The sequence below is a fragment of the Chrysemys picta genome, chromosome 13, assembly GCF_011386835.1.
Source record: "Chrysemys picta bellii isolate R12L10 chromosome 13, ASM1138683v2, whole genome shotgun sequence".
In the NCBI taxonomy this organism is placed as follows: Eukaryota; Metazoa; Chordata; order Testudines; family Emydidae; genus Chrysemys; species Chrysemys picta.
In genome coordinates, this window is record NC_088803.1 from 37,361,300 (window position 1) to 37,379,836 (window position 18,537).

Here is an 18,537-nt window from a genome sequence, read left to right on the forward strand (position 1 = left end):
AAATCTGGTCTTTTGTGTACTTTTACCCTTTACTATACAGATTTCACAGGGACCAGCGTTTCTCAAACTGGTAGTCCTGACCCAAAAAGGCGGTTGTGGGGGGGTGTCACAAGGTTATTTTAGGGGGAATCGTGGTATTGCCACGCTTACTTCTGTGCTGCTGCCTTCAGAGCTGGGTGGCGGCTGCTGACCGAGGGCCCAGCTCTGAAGGAAGCAGTACAGAAGTAAGGGTGGCAATACCATACCATGCCATCCTTACTGCTGTGCTGCTGCTGGCAGCGGCTCTGCCTTCAGAGCTGGGGGCTCCCAGCCAGCAGCCTCCGCTCTCTGTCCACCCAGCTCTGAAGGCAGTGCAGAAGTAAGGGTGGCAATACCACGATCCCCTAAAATAACCTAGGGACCCTCTTCTCCCCCTCGCCCCTCCCAACATCCTCCTTTTGCATCAGGATTCGTACAATTACAACACCGTGAAATTTCAGATTTAAATATCTTAAATAATGAAATTTACAATTTTAAAAATCCTATGACCATGAAATTGACCAAAATGGACTGTGAATTTGGTAGGGACCTACTCATATCCACTCCTCCCTCTCCAGGTTGCTGACACAAACCCCCTCCCCACTGTCCCCATTTTCCACGTTTCCCTGGATCCCTGCTTTCCCCTCCCCATCTCCATTGCCCTCTAGATTCCTACTTCCACCCTGCTGACCCAGCCGCCTAGGTCCTCCCTGCTACTTGTAAAGCTTTCTTATTTCTGTGATATTCCAAACTACAGGCTGTCCCCATGCAGCCAGTTAAGATGCTGCTTCTGGTATGTGTAGACCTCCACCAGGGGCAGCAGAGAGATTCTTCTGCCTGCAACACCAGTCACTCTGGAAGCCCTGATTTTCCTGTGAAATAAGCTTTTCTGGTGTTCTGATCTGCCTTTAAATCAACATACTTGTGCCCACTGATATCTAGAACATTTCCTGAAATTCTGGAATTGATGGGTGCAGTGTTCCAAAGTTATTGTATTACTGACAGAGAAATGCCATTGAATTAGATGTAAAACTTTGTTTATAGCTTATTGGCCAAGCAGGTGCTGCAGCTTTTTCCACCTTAAAATGCCTATATAGTACAAATACATTAGTTTTGTAATAGTTGGAATTTTCATTAAATTCAATAAGAAAATAACTACAACAGTTATTCTTGGAATAATAATCTTGTCATAATCTCTGAAGATACACTCCTTTATATGGTAAAAACCTACAGGTGTAAATTGATGAGATGAATGTCCACTAGCTAAACTTATGTGATAAGTGGTATGTAAGTGCATCAAAGATGACAGTGTGATCATAGCTCTTGTTTATGCTGAAATTTATGTACATTAAATGCTGCTTCTTGTTCCTAGTCTGATCTGCAGTGGTGAGAAACGCCGACGTGAGCAGGAAAGCAAATATATTGAGGAGCTAGCTGAGCTGATATCTGCTAATCTGAGTGACATTGACAATTTCAATGTCAAACCAGATAAATGTGCAATTTTAAAGGAAACTGTAAGACAGATCCGGCAGATAAAGGAACAAGGTAAGGATTTCTCTCTCAAATTATAAGGAAGAATATTTGGTTTTCTATCAGGAGGCAGTTTCTCTCCAAAACAATACTTAGTTGCTGAGACAATACAATGGAGTTTTCATACAATAGGCCCTGATTTAGGAAAGCATTTAAGCACATGCTTAAATCCATTCCTGTTCAGGGCTTATTCCCTATTCAGCACTTAGTACATGCTTAATTTTAAGCATGTGCTTAGTGGGACTTAAGCAGTTGCTTAACTTTAAGCATTATATTTAACACCCTTTATGAATAGGGAAGCTTTCCTGAATCAGGGCCTAAAGTACACCGTTTCTTATTAGCTTCCTTAAACTACTAAACAAGCAATAAAAACTTAAAATAGGTCATAAAGCAGTTGTACTTCAAAACATAGATGGACTAGTTGCCCACTGGAGTAAAGAAATCCATCTATTGCCTATCAATTAAAGGTTCCCTGCCAACTTGGATTGTCTGAAACTAATTTATAAAAGATGCCCAGTTCCTTATAGAGCATCCTTTCAGTGCTATGTCCTGAAATTTTAAATTATTTTTTTAAATTCATGTTACATTTTTCTGCCTTTTCTGCTCCTGTTTTGGTGTTTGAGAGCCTTTCTAGCAAGGGAAAATAACTGGGGTCCAATACAGTCAGACTGCAACTAGCTGACCATGTAACCAATTAAAAAGTGCCATTAAATGTACACCAAATGTAATCAAGTGCAGCATAAACGGGGGAAAATATAGAGGAAAATCTATTTTGCTAATGTCTTAGTTACAGGATGGTTTTTAGGTTTCACTTGTAACAATAGTAGTTTTTTAAACAAATCAGACAAATATAATTGTTAAATTTGCTGTTTTCCCCCTAAATCTCTGGTAATTGTGAGACATGTGCTGGTAGAAGTGACTTCAAAAAAATTAGAATAGATTGCACATCAGGTATATGCCAGTTCAGTGAGTTTCCATTCAGTAGTAAATTATGTTAGAAGCCTGCTGGAATATATCACACACTTTACTTGGAATGGTAAACTTCCAAATTCTGCTTTGGCTGCCCTGTTGGAACGTGTTTCTATTTTTTAAAGTAGCCTTAATTGCTATTTTAGAAGTTCTTTCCCGGTGGCATTATTGCCACTTCATTGTGCACTTCACTGGTTGATGATCTTCCTTTGGTACATTAAACTCCTGTTGTGGTCTGCTTAAACAGCCAGTAGGTGCCACAGTAATAGAGATTACTGCTTGTTTTCCATTACTTTACTGCATGGTTTTATTTTTATTTTTTTTCCTTGTAACAAACTTTTACTTTTTCTTCAGTATATTTTAGGTTAAAATGCTGAAAAAGATTTTAATTATTGGCATCAGATATGATTAAGTAATCTGCAGAAGGCCAAGTGAGAATTTGTTTCTGGTCTTGTATTTTGATTTGGATCCAAGAACACAATTAAATGAGCAAATCGTACATTCTGCATGTTAAATTGGATTACTTTCTAGGCTAAAGCTCAAATTAAGTCTGAACATGATTTAAAATGTTTATCTTCCACACGGTTGTACAGGAAGAAGGGAAGAATTAGGAAGCTTTTCATTATATTGAAAAGTTTGTGCTGGCCAGCCAAAAGTGACCAAAGGAGGACAGTCATTTCATAAAGCAATCATCTTCCCAGTGGAAGAAGTTTTGTCATGAAAACTGTTCGTGGTGTGGCAAAATCCAAAATTTGCTAGGTGCTTTCAAAACACACAGGAAGACAATCTCTGCCCAGAAGTTCTACTGTATAAAAAAAGTGTTGTGCTCCCTTTGTGCATATAATTGTAACATTAAATGGTATCGTATAATTACAGCTTCATTGCTTATTCTGAGGCTTCCTGGAATGCAGCACATAACTTCAAAAAAATATTTCTATGCTTCCAAACACAAAATGGTGCCTTTTTGAAACCTTGTCTTTTTGATTTTAGGAAAAACAGCATCCTGTGATGATGATGTACAGAAGGCTGATGTATCTTCTACAGGTCAAGGTGTTATTGATAAGGATTCATTGGGACCTCTTTTACTACAGGCAAGTGTAAATGATGCTCTGGTACAACCAAATGAGATTTGATATTGCGTAGTCTTAAGCAATAGGTTATGTGACAGGATTACAACACTGAGAAATGCCAGCAGTCCTACAACAAAAACTAGCGTGCAAGGGCAGTGGAGAACATTGTTTTAAAAGGACAAAAAATAAAATCCATCATTGTTTTCTCAACTCTGCTGAAGCAGTCTAGAAGGATTCAAAATCAGATGGCATTTGGGTTTGCCTTAGCATGCTGTTCTATTTTTGTAGTAGTCCCAATAAATGGCTAATAAGATTACATTGACTAGACTCCGCATTCAAGTTTCCCCCCCCCCCCCCCTTTTTACCTCAGGAAATGGCTGTCAAGGACTTTGGGCCACTTTCATGGCTTGATGATGGTCTGTAAGACCGGGAGTCTGATTCTGGGAAGCAATGAACACCTGAATTCCCATTGTCACCAGGTGCAGAATGGTGCTTCTTAGGATCAATTCCAGTATACCAGTGGTCTCCAACCTTTTTACGCCCAAAATCACTTTTTGAATCTAAGGGCAACCCAGCATCTACCTTGCCCCTTTCCCGAGACCCTGCCCCTTCCCCAAAGCCCCTCCCAACCCCTCCCAATCGCTTGCTCTCCTCCACCCCCACTCACTTTCACTGCGCTGGGGCAGGGGTTTGGGAGGGGGTGGGGGGTGCAAGCTCTATGCGGGAGTTTGGGTACAGGAGATGGCTCCAGGCTGGGGGAGAGTATTGGGGTGTCAGGAGGGGGTCAGGGTGCAGGCTCTGGGAAGGGGTGCAGGAGAGGGTATGGGGTACTGGCTCCTGGAGGGGGTTCAGGGCTGGGGCTTGGAGTGCAGGAGGGGGTTTGGGTTGTTGGCTCTGGAAGGTGGCTCAGGGTGGGGCTTGGGGTTCAGGAAGGGGTTTGGGATGCAAGAGGGGGTATGGGGTGCTTGCTCCACGAGGGGGCTCAGCAATGGAAGTTGGGATGCGGCCTCCCACCAGGCAGCACTTACCTCCGGCAGCTCCCGGTAGGCGGTGGGTGCAGCGGGGCTAAGGCAGGCTCCCTGCCTACCCCGGCCCCACACCACTCCTGGAAGGGGCTAACGCGCCTGGGGGTGAGGGGGCTGCTGGGGGCACGTGTCTCTGCGCACTGCCCCTCTCTGCAAGCACCGTCCCTGCAGCTCTTCCAGCCAAGGAGCTAGGGGGGCAGTGCTTGCAGGCAGGAGTAGAGCGTGGAGGGAGACCCCTGCACCCCCAGGGCCGCAGAGCTGCGCTGTGCTGGCCGCTTCCAGGAGCAGAGTGGGGTCAGGGTAGGCAGGGAGTCTGCCTTAGCAGCAGCCACACTGTACCGCCGGAGATCTTGATCGACTGGGAGATCCTCTAGGATTGACCAGTCAATTGCGATCGACCAGTTGATGACCACTGCCATATGCAGTAGATCAGTTTGCTGCTGCCCTCACATGTTGAGACTCCAAATTACATAAGAATCACTTAGGTAACTTTTATTAAGAGTTCTAAAAACCAGGAAACCAGTCTTACTGCTTAGTACACAAAGTAGTTCAGTATGTTGTAGGCTGCTATTTTGAGTCAAGTTTTTGAAGTACTTTCAAAGCTAAGTGTCTTAGAGATATTCTAATGCTGTTTCTGATTTGGGAATGAGTACAGTGGTTTTTAAAAAGTGGATAGTCTCTCTCTCTCTCTCTCTCTCTTTTTTTATGTTCTTCATTGGTATTGAAAATGTATCCGTAAGAAGGCTATTTCCCTCACACTCCACTTCTACTTCTTAAAGGTCTTGTGGCGAATTTATAATCCTGACTTTGACTTCATTGTATTGTTAAAGAAGTTACTGAGATGTCACAGACTCAGTGTCATGTTTCCAGGCTAAAAGAGTTAAAAACCAAATGTTTGATTATCACCATGTTAAGATCAATAGTGGAAGAACAAATGAACAGCAGGTTTCTGATACTTGAAACTTTCCTTACTAGGAAAGTTTCTCTTTAAGGAAAACTTGAAACTTTAATTCTTCTACCAGAAAAGTTAAGTGATTCTTCTCCTAAACTACAACACTTTTATCTCCCACTTACTTTTTAAAATGAACTGTTTTAGCAGGTCTGGAATTTTGTGTGTGTGTTTATAATGTATCGTTGCAATGTATTTTTAGGCATTGGATGGTTTCCTGTTTGTAGTAAATCGAGATGGGAACATTGTATTTGTATCAGAAAATGTCGCACAATATCTGCAGTATAAACAAGAGGATTTGGTTAATACAAGTGTCTACAGCATCTTGCATGAAGAGGACCAGAAGGACTTCCTTAAAAACTTACCTAAATCTGCAGGTAATAGGGTCTTCACTTAGATTCTCAGACTTTTTAAAAAATAAATAAAAAACTCCAAAATTTTTAACCTTACAAAACAAATCTCTTTCTTATGGTGCAACTATCACTTGTCTTGAGTTTTAGGATATGACTTTTAACATTAAATTAATAGGAATATTGCAACATTGATTATGCATTCTTTGCTGTTAGCAGACGAGCAGAAGAATGAAAACAAAATTTCATAACCAGGACTACCGTTTAAATCTATATCCTCTTGATCTAAGTATTTAAAATGTTAATTTCAAACTAGAAATTATATAAGCAACTAACAGAACGTAGGTTCAGATATTCATGCTGTGTGGTTGTAGCGAACAAATGCCTAGGTTTATGGAGTTGCATGTTTCTATACTCTGATAAAGTGAAAGAGAGATGGGCATTTGAGGTTGGCTTGCCTGTTTCTAAGGGATTCATTATACATAAGGCCTTGTCTGTCAGGGAAGTGACTGATTCTGTGATCTCTGTGACTTCTGCAGTGGCCAGAGTGACTGACCCCAGGGACAGCCGCACAGGCCGCTACTGGGGCAGTCTTGAGACCCCGCCCCCACCTGCCCCCAGCAGCAGCAATGGTCTCGGTCTGTCCCTCCCAGCACCAGCGTTGTCCCTCTCCCCCTGTATCAGCTGTGGTCCTGGGCCGCCCCCTGCCCCGGAGCACCCAAGATTTAGTCAGGGGTATATAGTACAAGTCATGGATTGGTCACAGGCCCTGAATTATTGTTTACTATCCATGACATTTACTAAAAATACCTAGGACTAAAACATAGCTTTAATTATATATGAAAATTTATCCAGAATAAAGTGAAGTGTGACTTTAACATGGATTAATTATTCCTGAAAAACTCTGTGTGGACATGCTTATTCTGGAATAAGAGTGCTTTATTCTGAAATTGCTTAATACACTTCAAGTAAACTACTTTAGAATAAAGAGCTCTTATAATAAGAGGTTTCACTTATGGAGTTAATCAGGAATAGCTATTCCAGAATTCCTCGTGAAGATAAGCCCTAAAATAATGTTACACAAGTTCTCTCCACATCCTGATGAAGCTCTGGGAACTGTTAACAATTCAGCTTTGACGTGTCTCTCCCCATTTTGAAGCAGAATAATTAGGTTCTTTTAGTCCTTTTGTTCTTCAAGCAGAAGCTACCATCTGGAATTGTGTAAATACTGTAGTTTTCAGCAAAAAGCTGATTGAATGGTTTCAATCAATATCTCATAACTGTGTTGCTAGACAGCTGAGATTTGAAGTCCGTGAACAAATGGGAACTACCTGCCCTTTTTTACAAGGGAATGACTTTTCCACTCCCGTTTGATTGGGGCTGAAAGTACCTTAGAGGGGATGGTGTTCTTTCAACCAGCAGTGAAGAACACTATCCCCAAAGTATCAATATGATGACCTTTTAACAAATCTTTTAAAAATGTTATAGTATCTGAGCTTCAAAAATCAGAGATCGGGTGGGTCAGATAATATCTTACCTCACTCACTTTCTCTCTCTAATATCCTGGGACCGACAAAGGTACAACACTGCATACTTCAAAAATCAGGCAATTAAGAATTAATTTTATTTTAAAATCTTTGTGAACTTTTATGATTATTTTCTTTTAGTTAATGGAGTTGCTTGGACCAATGAAACACCTAGACAGAAGAGTCATACGTTTAATTGCCGCATGATGGTAAAAACATCTCATGATCTTTTGGATGATGTGGGCAGCAACCAGGAATCGCGTCAGAGATATGAAACCATGCAGTGTTTTGCTTTATCTCAGCCAAGAGCTATGATGGAAGAAGGGGAAGGTAATTTTGTACAGGAAAATCCTCTTACTACAGTTATTTACTACTTAATTTATGTTATGAAGCCTGGGGTTTCAGAATTCCATGTTTAGAATAATTTAGGAGTTAAATGCAAAATCCTCAAATCTCGTCTCCCATATTATGCCTTTATCTTAATATTGCAAGAGTCCTGCTCCTTTATAAGAAATGTAATAATAGAATAAATAGGACACAGAGGAAAATAACTCTTTCATTGCAGATTTGCAGTCCTGTATGATTTGTGTGGCACGTCGCATCACTACAGTGGAAAGGGTATTTCCAACAAACCCAGAAAGCTTTATTACGAGACATGACCTTTCAGGTGAGAAATCTACTTGAGGTGAAGGTAATGGATGGCTCTTCTTCCTTGTTTTGTTTTGTATAAAAATTGTGGCAAATAAGTTTTAATACTTGGAATAACTAGTACTACTTGTACTGTTGCCTTTCTTTCTTTAACGAGGTAATATTTCAAATTATTTACGTTACATCTTCCTCTAGAAGTATTCCTAAAGTGTTTATTAATCATATATCAAGTTAATGAAGACTCATTGAGATAATTTCTCCTTTCCTTCTGTAACATCATGAAACCTTTATAGTCTGCTGTGGTATTTAAATTTTAAATATTTAAACACATTGGGCAGTTTTTTGCTTTAAGATGCCAATCACCTGCAGCTCCTATTGATTTCAGGTGTAGTTCTTTATAATCTCTGCAAACCATGCCCTCGGGGTCTCCTTTCGGTTGCATAAAACCAGGGAAACCCAAAATTGTTATACGCTTTTGAGAATTTTGGCATTAACCTCTGGTGCCTCAGTTTCCTTATATGTAAAAATGATATGGTAATAACTTACCTCACAGGGGTGTTCAGAATTTATGTTCATAAAGCAGTTTGAGATCTTGCATGGGAAGCTGTGTGTAAGTGAAAAGATTAGATAGACGCTTAGAAAACAACTTCAGTGCTTAGATGCTACAGTGATGGGTACATTATAAAAACATAATATAGACAATATTTGGTGACTTTTGAAATATTATTCTGTATTTTTAATATTAGGATTATATTTAAAATGACAGGGACTGTATGATTATCTTAAGTTTTTCTTTCCTGTGACAGGTAAACTCGTCAACATAGATACAAACTCATTACGGTCTTCCATGAGACCTGGCTTTGAAGATACAATCCGTCGGTGTATTCAGAGGTTTTTGTGCCATAATGATGGACAGTCCTGGTCAAACAAACGCCACTATCAAGAAGGTAGCTCAGATTGCAGTGTTCAGTATACTGTCTTTCTTGCTAGTTGCAAGTAAGTGTGTGTGTGTGTGTGTGTGTGTGTGTGTGTGTGTGTGTGTGTGTGTGTGTGTGAGAGAGAGAGAGAGAGAGAGATAAAACCACTAAGCTCTGCTATTGTACATGCTCTTCCATGTCTTGAACCAGTGGAAAATGCTCTTTCTCATATTTATAAACTGAAGGATGGTGAGATCTCTATTAAGGAGTGCCTGGTGTAGCAGCTGCCTTGTTGTTCAAGTATGTCCATTGGTGTTTGACAGGTTTTATGAAATATACCAGACAGATATTCCTGTAGATTGAATTTATCTGTTTGTCCACAAGATAGGTACAGCAGGAAAGCAGCAGATTAAGCCATGCTTCCTTAATGAGCTGCTAGCATGGCTGTACGTTGACTTGGAGGGGTCCGCTTTTAGCAAAAAAAAAAAAAAAAAAAAGTACAGTAGATTATTTGTTAGCTTTTGTCAAGAAGGGGGATGTGCCTATTATGAAATAGACTGTGACTTGAAGAAGAGCTCTGTGTAAGTTTGAAAGTTTGTCTCTCATCAACAGAACTTGGTCCAGTAAAAGATATTATCGCACATACTTTGTCTCTCTGCCATCAAGTCATTTTATGTAGTTCTATGAATAGCTCTTAGTTGGTAATGTCTCTTGGTCACTGATTACCTTTGTCCCATTCATATGAGAGCTACAGATGAAAGATGATATTTAAACCTTTTTCCCTCTATGCCAAATAATCTGTTTAATAGAGAATTAATTATATAAATATGTTTACCCAGCTTTGTCTGGGGAATTCTAAGAGACATAAGCAATTTTAAATAGCTAAATACTAGAGTTGGCTGAAAAAGTGGAATTTCTACCCCTCAGGAAATTCTGAGACTTTGAAATTTTGTTTCATCCCAAATTTGGGACACAACGTCAAAATCTTGGAATTTTTCATGTGATGACCTTATAGAAACATTTTTGTTTTGATTTATATATTACATTATAGTTTATAATTTACTATAAAACACAGTCAAAATTAGATGTTTCAACCTCATCAAAATGAACTGTTTAGATAATTTCCAGTTGAAAATTTCTATTAAATCAGTAAGTTTCCATGAAACATTTGAATTTCATCAGATCACCATTTTTTGATTAAAGTTGTTTTATTGGAAAATTTTTTACTACTCTGATAGATACTAATTATTGCATCACGTTTGAGGGTGATTTGAAGATTGAAATGTCTAAACCTTTTTCTTGGAATCAAAGCAGACCATTGATAAATGCATCAGCAGCTTTAGAGTTCTAACAGATCTGTGCAGTCAGCAAAAACTATATTCAAATAGCCGACTGAGGAGATATCTGAGCCATTAGCGATTATCTTTGAAAACTCATGGAAGACAGGAGAGATTCCAGAGGATTGGAAGAGGGCAAATATAGTGCCAATCTATAAAAAGGGGAATAAGGATAATGTGGGGAATTACAGACCAGTCAGTTTAACTTCAGTACCCAGAAAGATAATGGAGCAATAAGCAATCAGTTTGGAAACACCTAGAAGATAATAAGGTGATAAGTAACAGTCAATATGGATTTCTGAAGAACAAATCATGTCAAACCAACCTAATAGCTTTCTTTGTCAGGGTAACAAGCCCTGTGGATAGGGGAAGCGGTAGATGTGGTGTATCTTGACTTGAGTAAGGCTTTTGATACTGTCTCACGTGACCTTCTCATAAACAAACCAGGGAAATATAGCCTACCTGGAGTTACTATAAGGAAGGTTGGAAAACCATTCCCAGAGAGTGGTTCATAGTAAAGCTGAAAGTGCATTTTGAGTGGGGTCCCTTAGGGATCGGTCCTGAGTCAGGTTCTGTTCAATATTTTCATCAATGGCTTAAATAATGGCATAGAGAGTACACTTACAAAGTTTGTGAATAATACGAAGCTGGGAGGGGTTGCAAGTGCTTTTGAGGGTAGGATTAAAATTCAAAATGATCTGGACAAACTGTAGAAATGGTCTAAAGTAAATAGGATGAAAGTCAATAAGGACAAATGCAAAGTACTCAGTTTAGGAAGGAAAAATCAATTGCACATATCAAAATGGGAAATAACTGCTGAGGAAGGAATACTGCAGAAAGGGATCTGGGGGTTATAGTGGATCACAAGCTAAATGAGTCAACGGTGTACCACCGTGTTGCAAAAAAAGTGAACATCATTCTGGAATGTAGTAGCAGGAGAGTTGTAAGCAAGACACGTGAAGTAATTCTTCCACTCTACTCTGGGCTATCAAGATCTCAACTGGAGTATTGTGTCCAGTTCTGGGCACCCCATTTCAGGAAAGATGTGCCAAACTGGAGAAAGTCCAGAGGAGAGCAACAAAAATGAGTAATGTCTAGAAAACATGACCTGCAAGGAAAGATTGAAAATATTAGGTTTAATTACTTTGGAGAAGAGAAGACTGAGGGTGGCATTTTTCAGGTAAATAAAAGGTTATTACGAGGAGGAGGGTGAAAAATTGTTCTAATTAATCTGAGGATAGGACAAGAAACAATGGGCTTAAATTGCAGCAAGAGAGGTTTTAGGTTGGACATTAGGAAAAACTTCCTAACTCTCAGGGTAGTTAAGCACTGGAAGAAATGACCTAGGGATATTTTGGAATCCCCATCATCGGAGATTTTAAAGAGGAAGTTAGACAAACACTTGTTAGGGATGGTCTAGATAATACTTAGTCCTGCCTTGAGTGTAGGGGATCACACTAGATCACCTGTTGAGGTCCCTTCCAGTCCTACACTTCTATGATTCTATATTTTGATTTGCTGTCTCTCCCCTTCCCCCCCCGTTAGTTTTTGGGAACTGTAGCAGTATGTTCCAAGTCTTTGGATACCCATCCTGTATCATGTCTGTTTTTTAATCTAGTTTTTCAGCGTATTAATCTGATGAGTATTTTGTTCAACAATTATAGTAAAGCTTACATAAATTACTTGGTCTTTGGAATCTGAAATACAAGCAGATTACCGCTGTGCAATTGTGTTTTTCCTCACAGCTTATATACAAGGCCATGCTGAAACTCCACTGTATCGGTTCTCCTTAGCAGATGGTACTATAGTGACGGCACAAACAAAGAGTAAATTGTTACGAAATCCAGGAACTAATGACCGTCATGGATTTGTCTCCACCCACTTCCTTCAAAGGTGCAATTAACAATGTTCATCTGTCAGATTTAAATATTGTAGCTTTTTTAAAACACACATTTTTATTGATATTTAATGCTATACAACAGGAGTGGCCAAACTTACTGACCTTCTGAGCCGCATACAATAATCTTCATTTTAACTGTAAAAGAGCTCAAGCCACAGTTTGGCCACCTCTGCTATATAAAGATTTGTTTAACCAAAATAAACAACATAAAACCCCACAAAACAATATAGTAAGCACACATGAAAAATTGTCTCATATGAATAAAATTGCTGTTTTAGATCTCACCTACAATACGTTTATATATTTAAGAAACAAAAACCAAACAAGTTTTTTAAAGCAGGTCTTGTTTTACTATCATAAACCCAGTCTACTATCATAATAGCTAATTGGTAATTTTCCCTCTGGGTCACTATTTTATCCATTCACTTTCCTCTAGAATGTATATTTTTAATAGTAAAGCTTGGATGGATAGAAAGACCCAATTAAACACTTTATCTTCTTTGACACTTTCTTACTGGAGATCCATTTAAAGACAAAGAAATGAACTGGTAAAATATACCAGACATCTCTCAAGAAGTAAAAAGTCCGACTTTGCCTTAAATAGTAACTCCTGTGACTTGTCCCTGTTGATTGCAAGATTAATTGAAAGGCACTTTGGAAGTAGTCTGTCGCTGTCACTGCAGAAATGCTCCCAGCTGCTGGTCAATGAGCAGCTGAGATTGTTTATGGCAATATTAAAGTGTTTTTTCTGTGACAAGTGGAGTGGTGTCATTCATTGACTCTGAGAAGAAAGTGATACAAGAAGGGTGATGTTCAAAATGATAAATGCGTAAATCTAAATAACGGCCAGAGATATAAAATGCTTTAATGGGATAAGGTTGAGTTCCCCCACAAATTAAATGACTTTTACTCCTTTATAATGTGTGAATGAATGAGCAGTATGGCCACTCAATGACTCAAGTTTAGTGACACCTTTGTGGATGTAGCTTATGTATTTCTTGCTACTTTTTTTAGTGATTATTAAATAATGTTATCAATTCTCTTTACGTGGAACTTGATTCTTATAAAGTTTTAAATGTTTTTCTGTGGGGTGGGGTGGCGGGATGCTGAATTTACAGAGAACAGAATGGATATCGTCCAAATCCCAATCCAGTGGGACAAAACATCAGAGCATCTACAGCTGGAAGCACAAATTCTGTTGGTGCTATTATGAACATGTCACCAGGTCAAAGCATGCCAATGCAGAACAGAAACTATGGCATGGGAGATCCCAGTGCGATGGGACAGATGAGCGGCATTAGATACATAGGTCCTGGTAATATTGGACCCATCAACTCTGGACCAGGAATGCAGTCCTCTCCTTATCAGAACAACAATTATGGGTTAACTATGAGTAGTCCACCACATGGTAGTCCCAGCTTGACTTCCAACCAACAGAACTTAATGATTTCTCCTAGGAATCGTGGGAGTCCAAAAATGGGTTCACACCAGTTTTCTCCAGTTGCAGGTATTTTATTTTTGGTATAAAATTTTCTCTAGGGTTTGCTTTTTGCCCCTTTTTTATCTTTCTTTTTTGGTTTTTTTATATATTATGGTCTTATAACATCTGAACTACTATACCTTAGTGTAAAATACCTAATTTTATGATGAGGATCTATTTAAAGGTACAGTAATTAATGCTACAGTATTTCTTGTTTCTGCTATCTGTATTTCAGTTCTTAATGTGCATGCTTAAATAGACTTATTCAGTATAATGATTACCTGACAAGTAAAATCAAATGTAGATATGATCGCTTCTCTTATGTAATAACTCTAACATAATAACTTTGATACAGGTATGCACTCGCCAATGGGATCTGCTAGCAACACTGGCAACAACAGCTTCTCTAGCAGTTCCCTTAGTGCCCTTCAAGCCATTAGCGAGGGGGTTGGAACTTCCCTTCTATCAACACTTTCCTCACCAGGTCCAAAATTGGATAATTCCCCAAATATGAATATAGCTCAGCAAAGTAAAATGGGCAACCAGGACTCAAAGAGTCCTTCTGGCTTGTATTGTGAACAAAGTCAAGTGGAGAGTTCTATGTGCCAGTCAAACAGGGACCTCCTTAGTGACAAAGACAGTAAAGAAGGAAATCTGGAAGGGTCTGAGAGTCAGAGGGGACCAAATGAAAGCAAAGGTCATAAAAAGCTCCTTCAGTTACTCACATGCTCCTCAGATGAGAGAGGGCATTCTACGTTGTCAAACTCACCATTGGACTCTGGTTGTAAAGAATCTTCTACCAATGTTACAAGTCCCTCAGGAGTCTCCTCTTCTACATCTGGAGGGGTCTCTTCCTCATCAAACATGCATGGGTCCCTGCTACAAGAAAAGCACAGGATTTTGCATAAATTGTTACAGAATGGTAATTCTCCAGCAGAAGTAGCAAAGATCACAGCTGAAGCTACTGGTAAAGATACCTACCATGACTCCAGCAATACAGCCCCCTGTGTAGAAGGAACTATCAAACAGGAACAACTGAGTCCTAAGAAGAAGGAAAACAATGCTCTACTCAGATACCTACTAGACAAGGATGATATAAAGGATCCACTTTCAAAAGAAATGAAACCTAAGGTAGAAGTTCTGGATAATAAAATGGGACACTGCAGTAGCTCCACTATTCCTACTTCAAGCCAAGAAAAAGAGATTAAAATAAAAACAGAACCTTCTGAAGAGGTAGAGTATTTAACCTTGTACAGGAATTTTGTTGTTGAACTCACCAATATTTTTCTTATTAGCGTTAACAACCAAAAAGGAGATCATTTAATTTTTGTGTATGATTATTTCCAAGACAGTACTGAGTAACCACAGCATAAAAACATATGTTTAGTTTTATGATAGTTAACAAAGTACATTTAACTTGAACAACAGAATATATTGTAATAAAATGTGCTATACTGGAGTTCTTTGAATAATATTAGTATTGAGCTATCAAACAAGGCAAAGTATATTTAGTTTAGTTAAAATTAAATCTTTAAAATTGGCAATTTTTACATAGCATATATTTATTTTCATGGGTCATTTGGAAATGGAGCTGCCAGCTGACTCAATAAATTAGTTGTGGGTACTACAGTAGGAAGTAAAAGAGAATGAACATAAGTGGAAACGATCCATTTTCTATATGCAATTCGGTTTAAAAATGTGGGGTGCTAGTTTCTCACACTGGATTTACACAGAGGTGGTTCCGGTGACATTACTGTTGATTACATTGGTGTAAATGTGAGAATAATGCCAGTGAATCCTGTAAAGAAAGTCTATAACTGAATATATATTATGTGATTTGTGCTTTTCAGTACTTTAGATGTTTAAAAAAAAAAAGTCGGGAAGTTGGAGAGGAAGTGCCATCAAACAACTTGAGTTACATGTACATACAGTAGCCAAAGCTGATTCTTTAAATTGTTCCGTACAGACAGACCCCTGTACCTGAATGGAAACCCATTTTGTCTTCAAATGTTATTTCTTATCCCAATTTAAAACACTATTTGAAAATGTTCAACTGTATTTAAATATATCTGAATAGATGCTTTCATAATCGAAAGTAGTTGAATTTAGGCCTGTGATCCTGCAACTGCTCTGCCTGGGCTGGCTCCTTATTGAAGTCAGTGGTGCTCTTGGTAGGCATAGGGGCCTTGTAAAGTTCTTCAGGGAAGGTCTGTGTATTTCTGTACAGTGCCTAGCACATTTTGGGAACTTCTGCAATATAAATAATGTTGATTATTCATAGGGTGGTTTTTCAATAATCATCCGGAGTTTTCTGTACCATATAGGAAGACAATTACCAACTGCTATGTAGTTTATATATACATGTGCTCTTTAAATCTCTGAGAATTATGGAACACTTTCATGGTGAGGTTATAATCTAGCAAACTAACAGATCTATTTTGTTCAAACTATGTGATTCAGGGACAAATTTTCAAAGAACGGTAGCCATGCAATTACCCTGCAAAAGATGTGCCTAATTTGCACATATGGTTACTGTGATTATGTGCACAAATTATCAATTAGGTGCACTGGGTATTGGCAGGTACAATTATAATAATTGTAACTATGAATTAAAGTCATGCCCGTAGTGCTTTGCTTTACCATTCAAACTTTTGAGACTAATGCGGAGAAGTCTCTAAAATTTGAGATGCTAAAGATATTTGCATTCAGGTTAATTTTTTGTGTAACTACTTTTTCCCTGAAGTTTTGCTTTTCCAAAACCAACAAAGCAAAATTAACCAAATAGTTGAATGATGTCTGAAGAATTCTTTGGAAGTCAGCATTAAGTCCTGAAATGTCGTAACCGAACTAAAGTGTTTGATTGCATATGTTGCTAAGGGTTCTTAAGACTTGTGAGGGGCTAAATGGAATGTTAAAGGATGAACAATGTGAGAGTAGTATTTTGTTTGTTTTTTCCTTTTAGATGAGTGGAGACTTGGATAATTTGGATGCAATACTGGGTGATCTGACTAGTTCTGATTTTTACAATAATGCTATGTCTACAAATGGGAGTAGTCTTGGAACTAAGCAAACATTATTTCAAGGAAATGCCCCATTGGGTAAGGAAGTTTACTTAATTCCACTTTTCTGTAAAGTTAGGGGCTATTGTGTGACTTGCTTTCAATGTAATGTACATTTAACTTCTTTGCTTGGTGAATGTTTTGTTTCTGTAGGGTTACCATATTTCAGCGAGCAAAAAAGAGGACGGGAGGAGCCCCGCCCTAGCCCCGCCCCTGCCCCTCCCACTTCCCGGCCCCCCCTGACCTCCCAACCCTCCCCCCGTTCCTTAGCCCCGCCCCTGCCCCTCCCACTTCCCGCCCCCCCTGACCTCCCAACCCTCCCCCCGTTCCTTGTCCCCTGACTACCCCCTCCTGGGACCCCTGCCCCTAACTGCCCCCCAGGACTATCTAAGCCTCCCTGCCTCTTGTCCCCTGACTGCCCCAACCTTTATCCACACCCCCACCCCCAGACAGACCCCTGGGACTCCCACGCCCCATCCAACCACTCCCCATCCCCTGACAGCCCCCCCCCAGAACTCCCAACCCATCTAAACCCCTCTGCTCCCTGTCCCCTGACTGCTCCGATCCCTCTCCCCACTCCTGCCCCCTGACAGCTCCCCCCCAGAACTCCCAGCCCCGTACCCCCCCCAGCTCCTTGTCCCCTGACTGCCCCTTCCTGGGACCCCTGCTCCTAACTGCCCTCCAGAACCCCACCCCCTACCTAAGACTCCCTGTTCCTTGTCCCCTAACTGCCCCCTCCTAAGACCCCCCCCCCAACTGCCCACCAGGACCCTACCCCCTACCTGTACCCTGACTGCCCAAAACTTTCTCCACTCCCCCCAAAAAGCCCCCCCCCCCGTTTCTTGACTGCCCCCTCCAGAACCTCCCTGCCCCTTCTCCTGCCCCCCCTTACCCTGCTGCTCAGAACAGGGTGTTGGGCTCTGTGCGAGCCGGACACATGGCTAAGCTCCCCAGCACAACAAAACCCGGTCCCTGGCCCTGCACAACAAAACCCGGTCCCTGGTCCGGACCGGGTTGCAGGGGAGAGCTGCCCTTGTATCAGCACAAAGTGCTCTCGCTCCCGTTTTGCTACGCTGCATGGCAGAAACCGCTCCCAGTTGCAAAAGGGGAGGGCTGCACTTTGTGCTGAGACACTTGCTCAGAATGCGGGGCGGAGCTCCTCTCCAGCTGCTCCGGAGTCCAGCCCGGGACTTTCCTGCAGCCCTCCCAGCCGCTCGCTCTGCTGTGCCGGGGGAGGGGGAAATCCCGGACATTGTGAGTGCTTTACAAATTCCCCCCGGACGCTATTTTTAGCACAAAAAGGAGGACATGTCCGGGTAAATCCGGACGAATGGTAACCCTAGTTTCTGATTTGCTAAGAAATCAGTCTACAGGAATAAGTGATATGTGCAGGGCTAGTTATCCATTGGTTGATTGTGTTTATATAATTAGCGTGAAGAAGTATTATGAAATATCAGAGGACATTGAAAATCCCTTTTCAGCCGGCATCTGATTTTTACTAAATTTTAAAAATTGATACGGAGCTGTGTATCTGAATTGTGGGCCTTGCCAATGGCATGTCCAGACTCTAGCATTACAAAGAGCAGTCTCAAGAGCTTTGTGTGCCCTACAAATGTTGAGTAAAGTTAACTTCTCTTCACTTCCCATCTCATGGTCTTCCTTGCACTTCTCTAATGTTGCACTCTAGATATCCACACACCAAAGACAGTGGGAAAATATATTGTTATGAATTGGGGCAATTGCAGATTAAAAGAAGTAA

At 40.3% G+C, this 18,537-nt stretch overlaps 1 protein-coding gene across 27 annotated transcripts in view; it reads left to right on the forward strand.

Moving 5' to 3' along the window:
* The window catches only part of NCOA3 (nuclear receptor coactivator 3), a 145,485-nt gene that overhangs the window by 105,991 nt on the left and 20,957 nt on the right, over positions 1–18,537 (forward strand). For all 27 annotated transcript variants that reach the window (XM_065566629.1, XM_024108810.3, XM_065566636.1 and 24 more), the window contains 10 exons: positions 1,391–1,563; positions 3,508–3,608; positions 5,764–5,938; positions 7,579–7,767; positions 8,003–8,104; positions 8,892–9,032; positions 12,085–12,232; positions 13,358–13,746; positions 14,075–14,952; positions 16,682–16,817. In XM_065566629.1, coding sequence (XP_065422701.1) covers positions 1,391–1,563; positions 3,508–3,608; positions 5,764–5,938; positions 7,579–7,767; positions 8,003–8,104; positions 8,892–9,032; positions 12,085–12,232; positions 13,358–13,746; positions 14,075–14,952; positions 16,682–16,817 — 2,432 coding nt within the window. The remainder of the gene's footprint in view (positions 1–1,390; positions 1,564–3,507; positions 3,609–5,763; positions 5,939–7,578; positions 7,768–8,002; positions 8,105–8,891; positions 9,033–12,084; positions 12,233–13,357; positions 13,747–14,074; positions 14,953–16,681; positions 16,818–18,537) is intronic.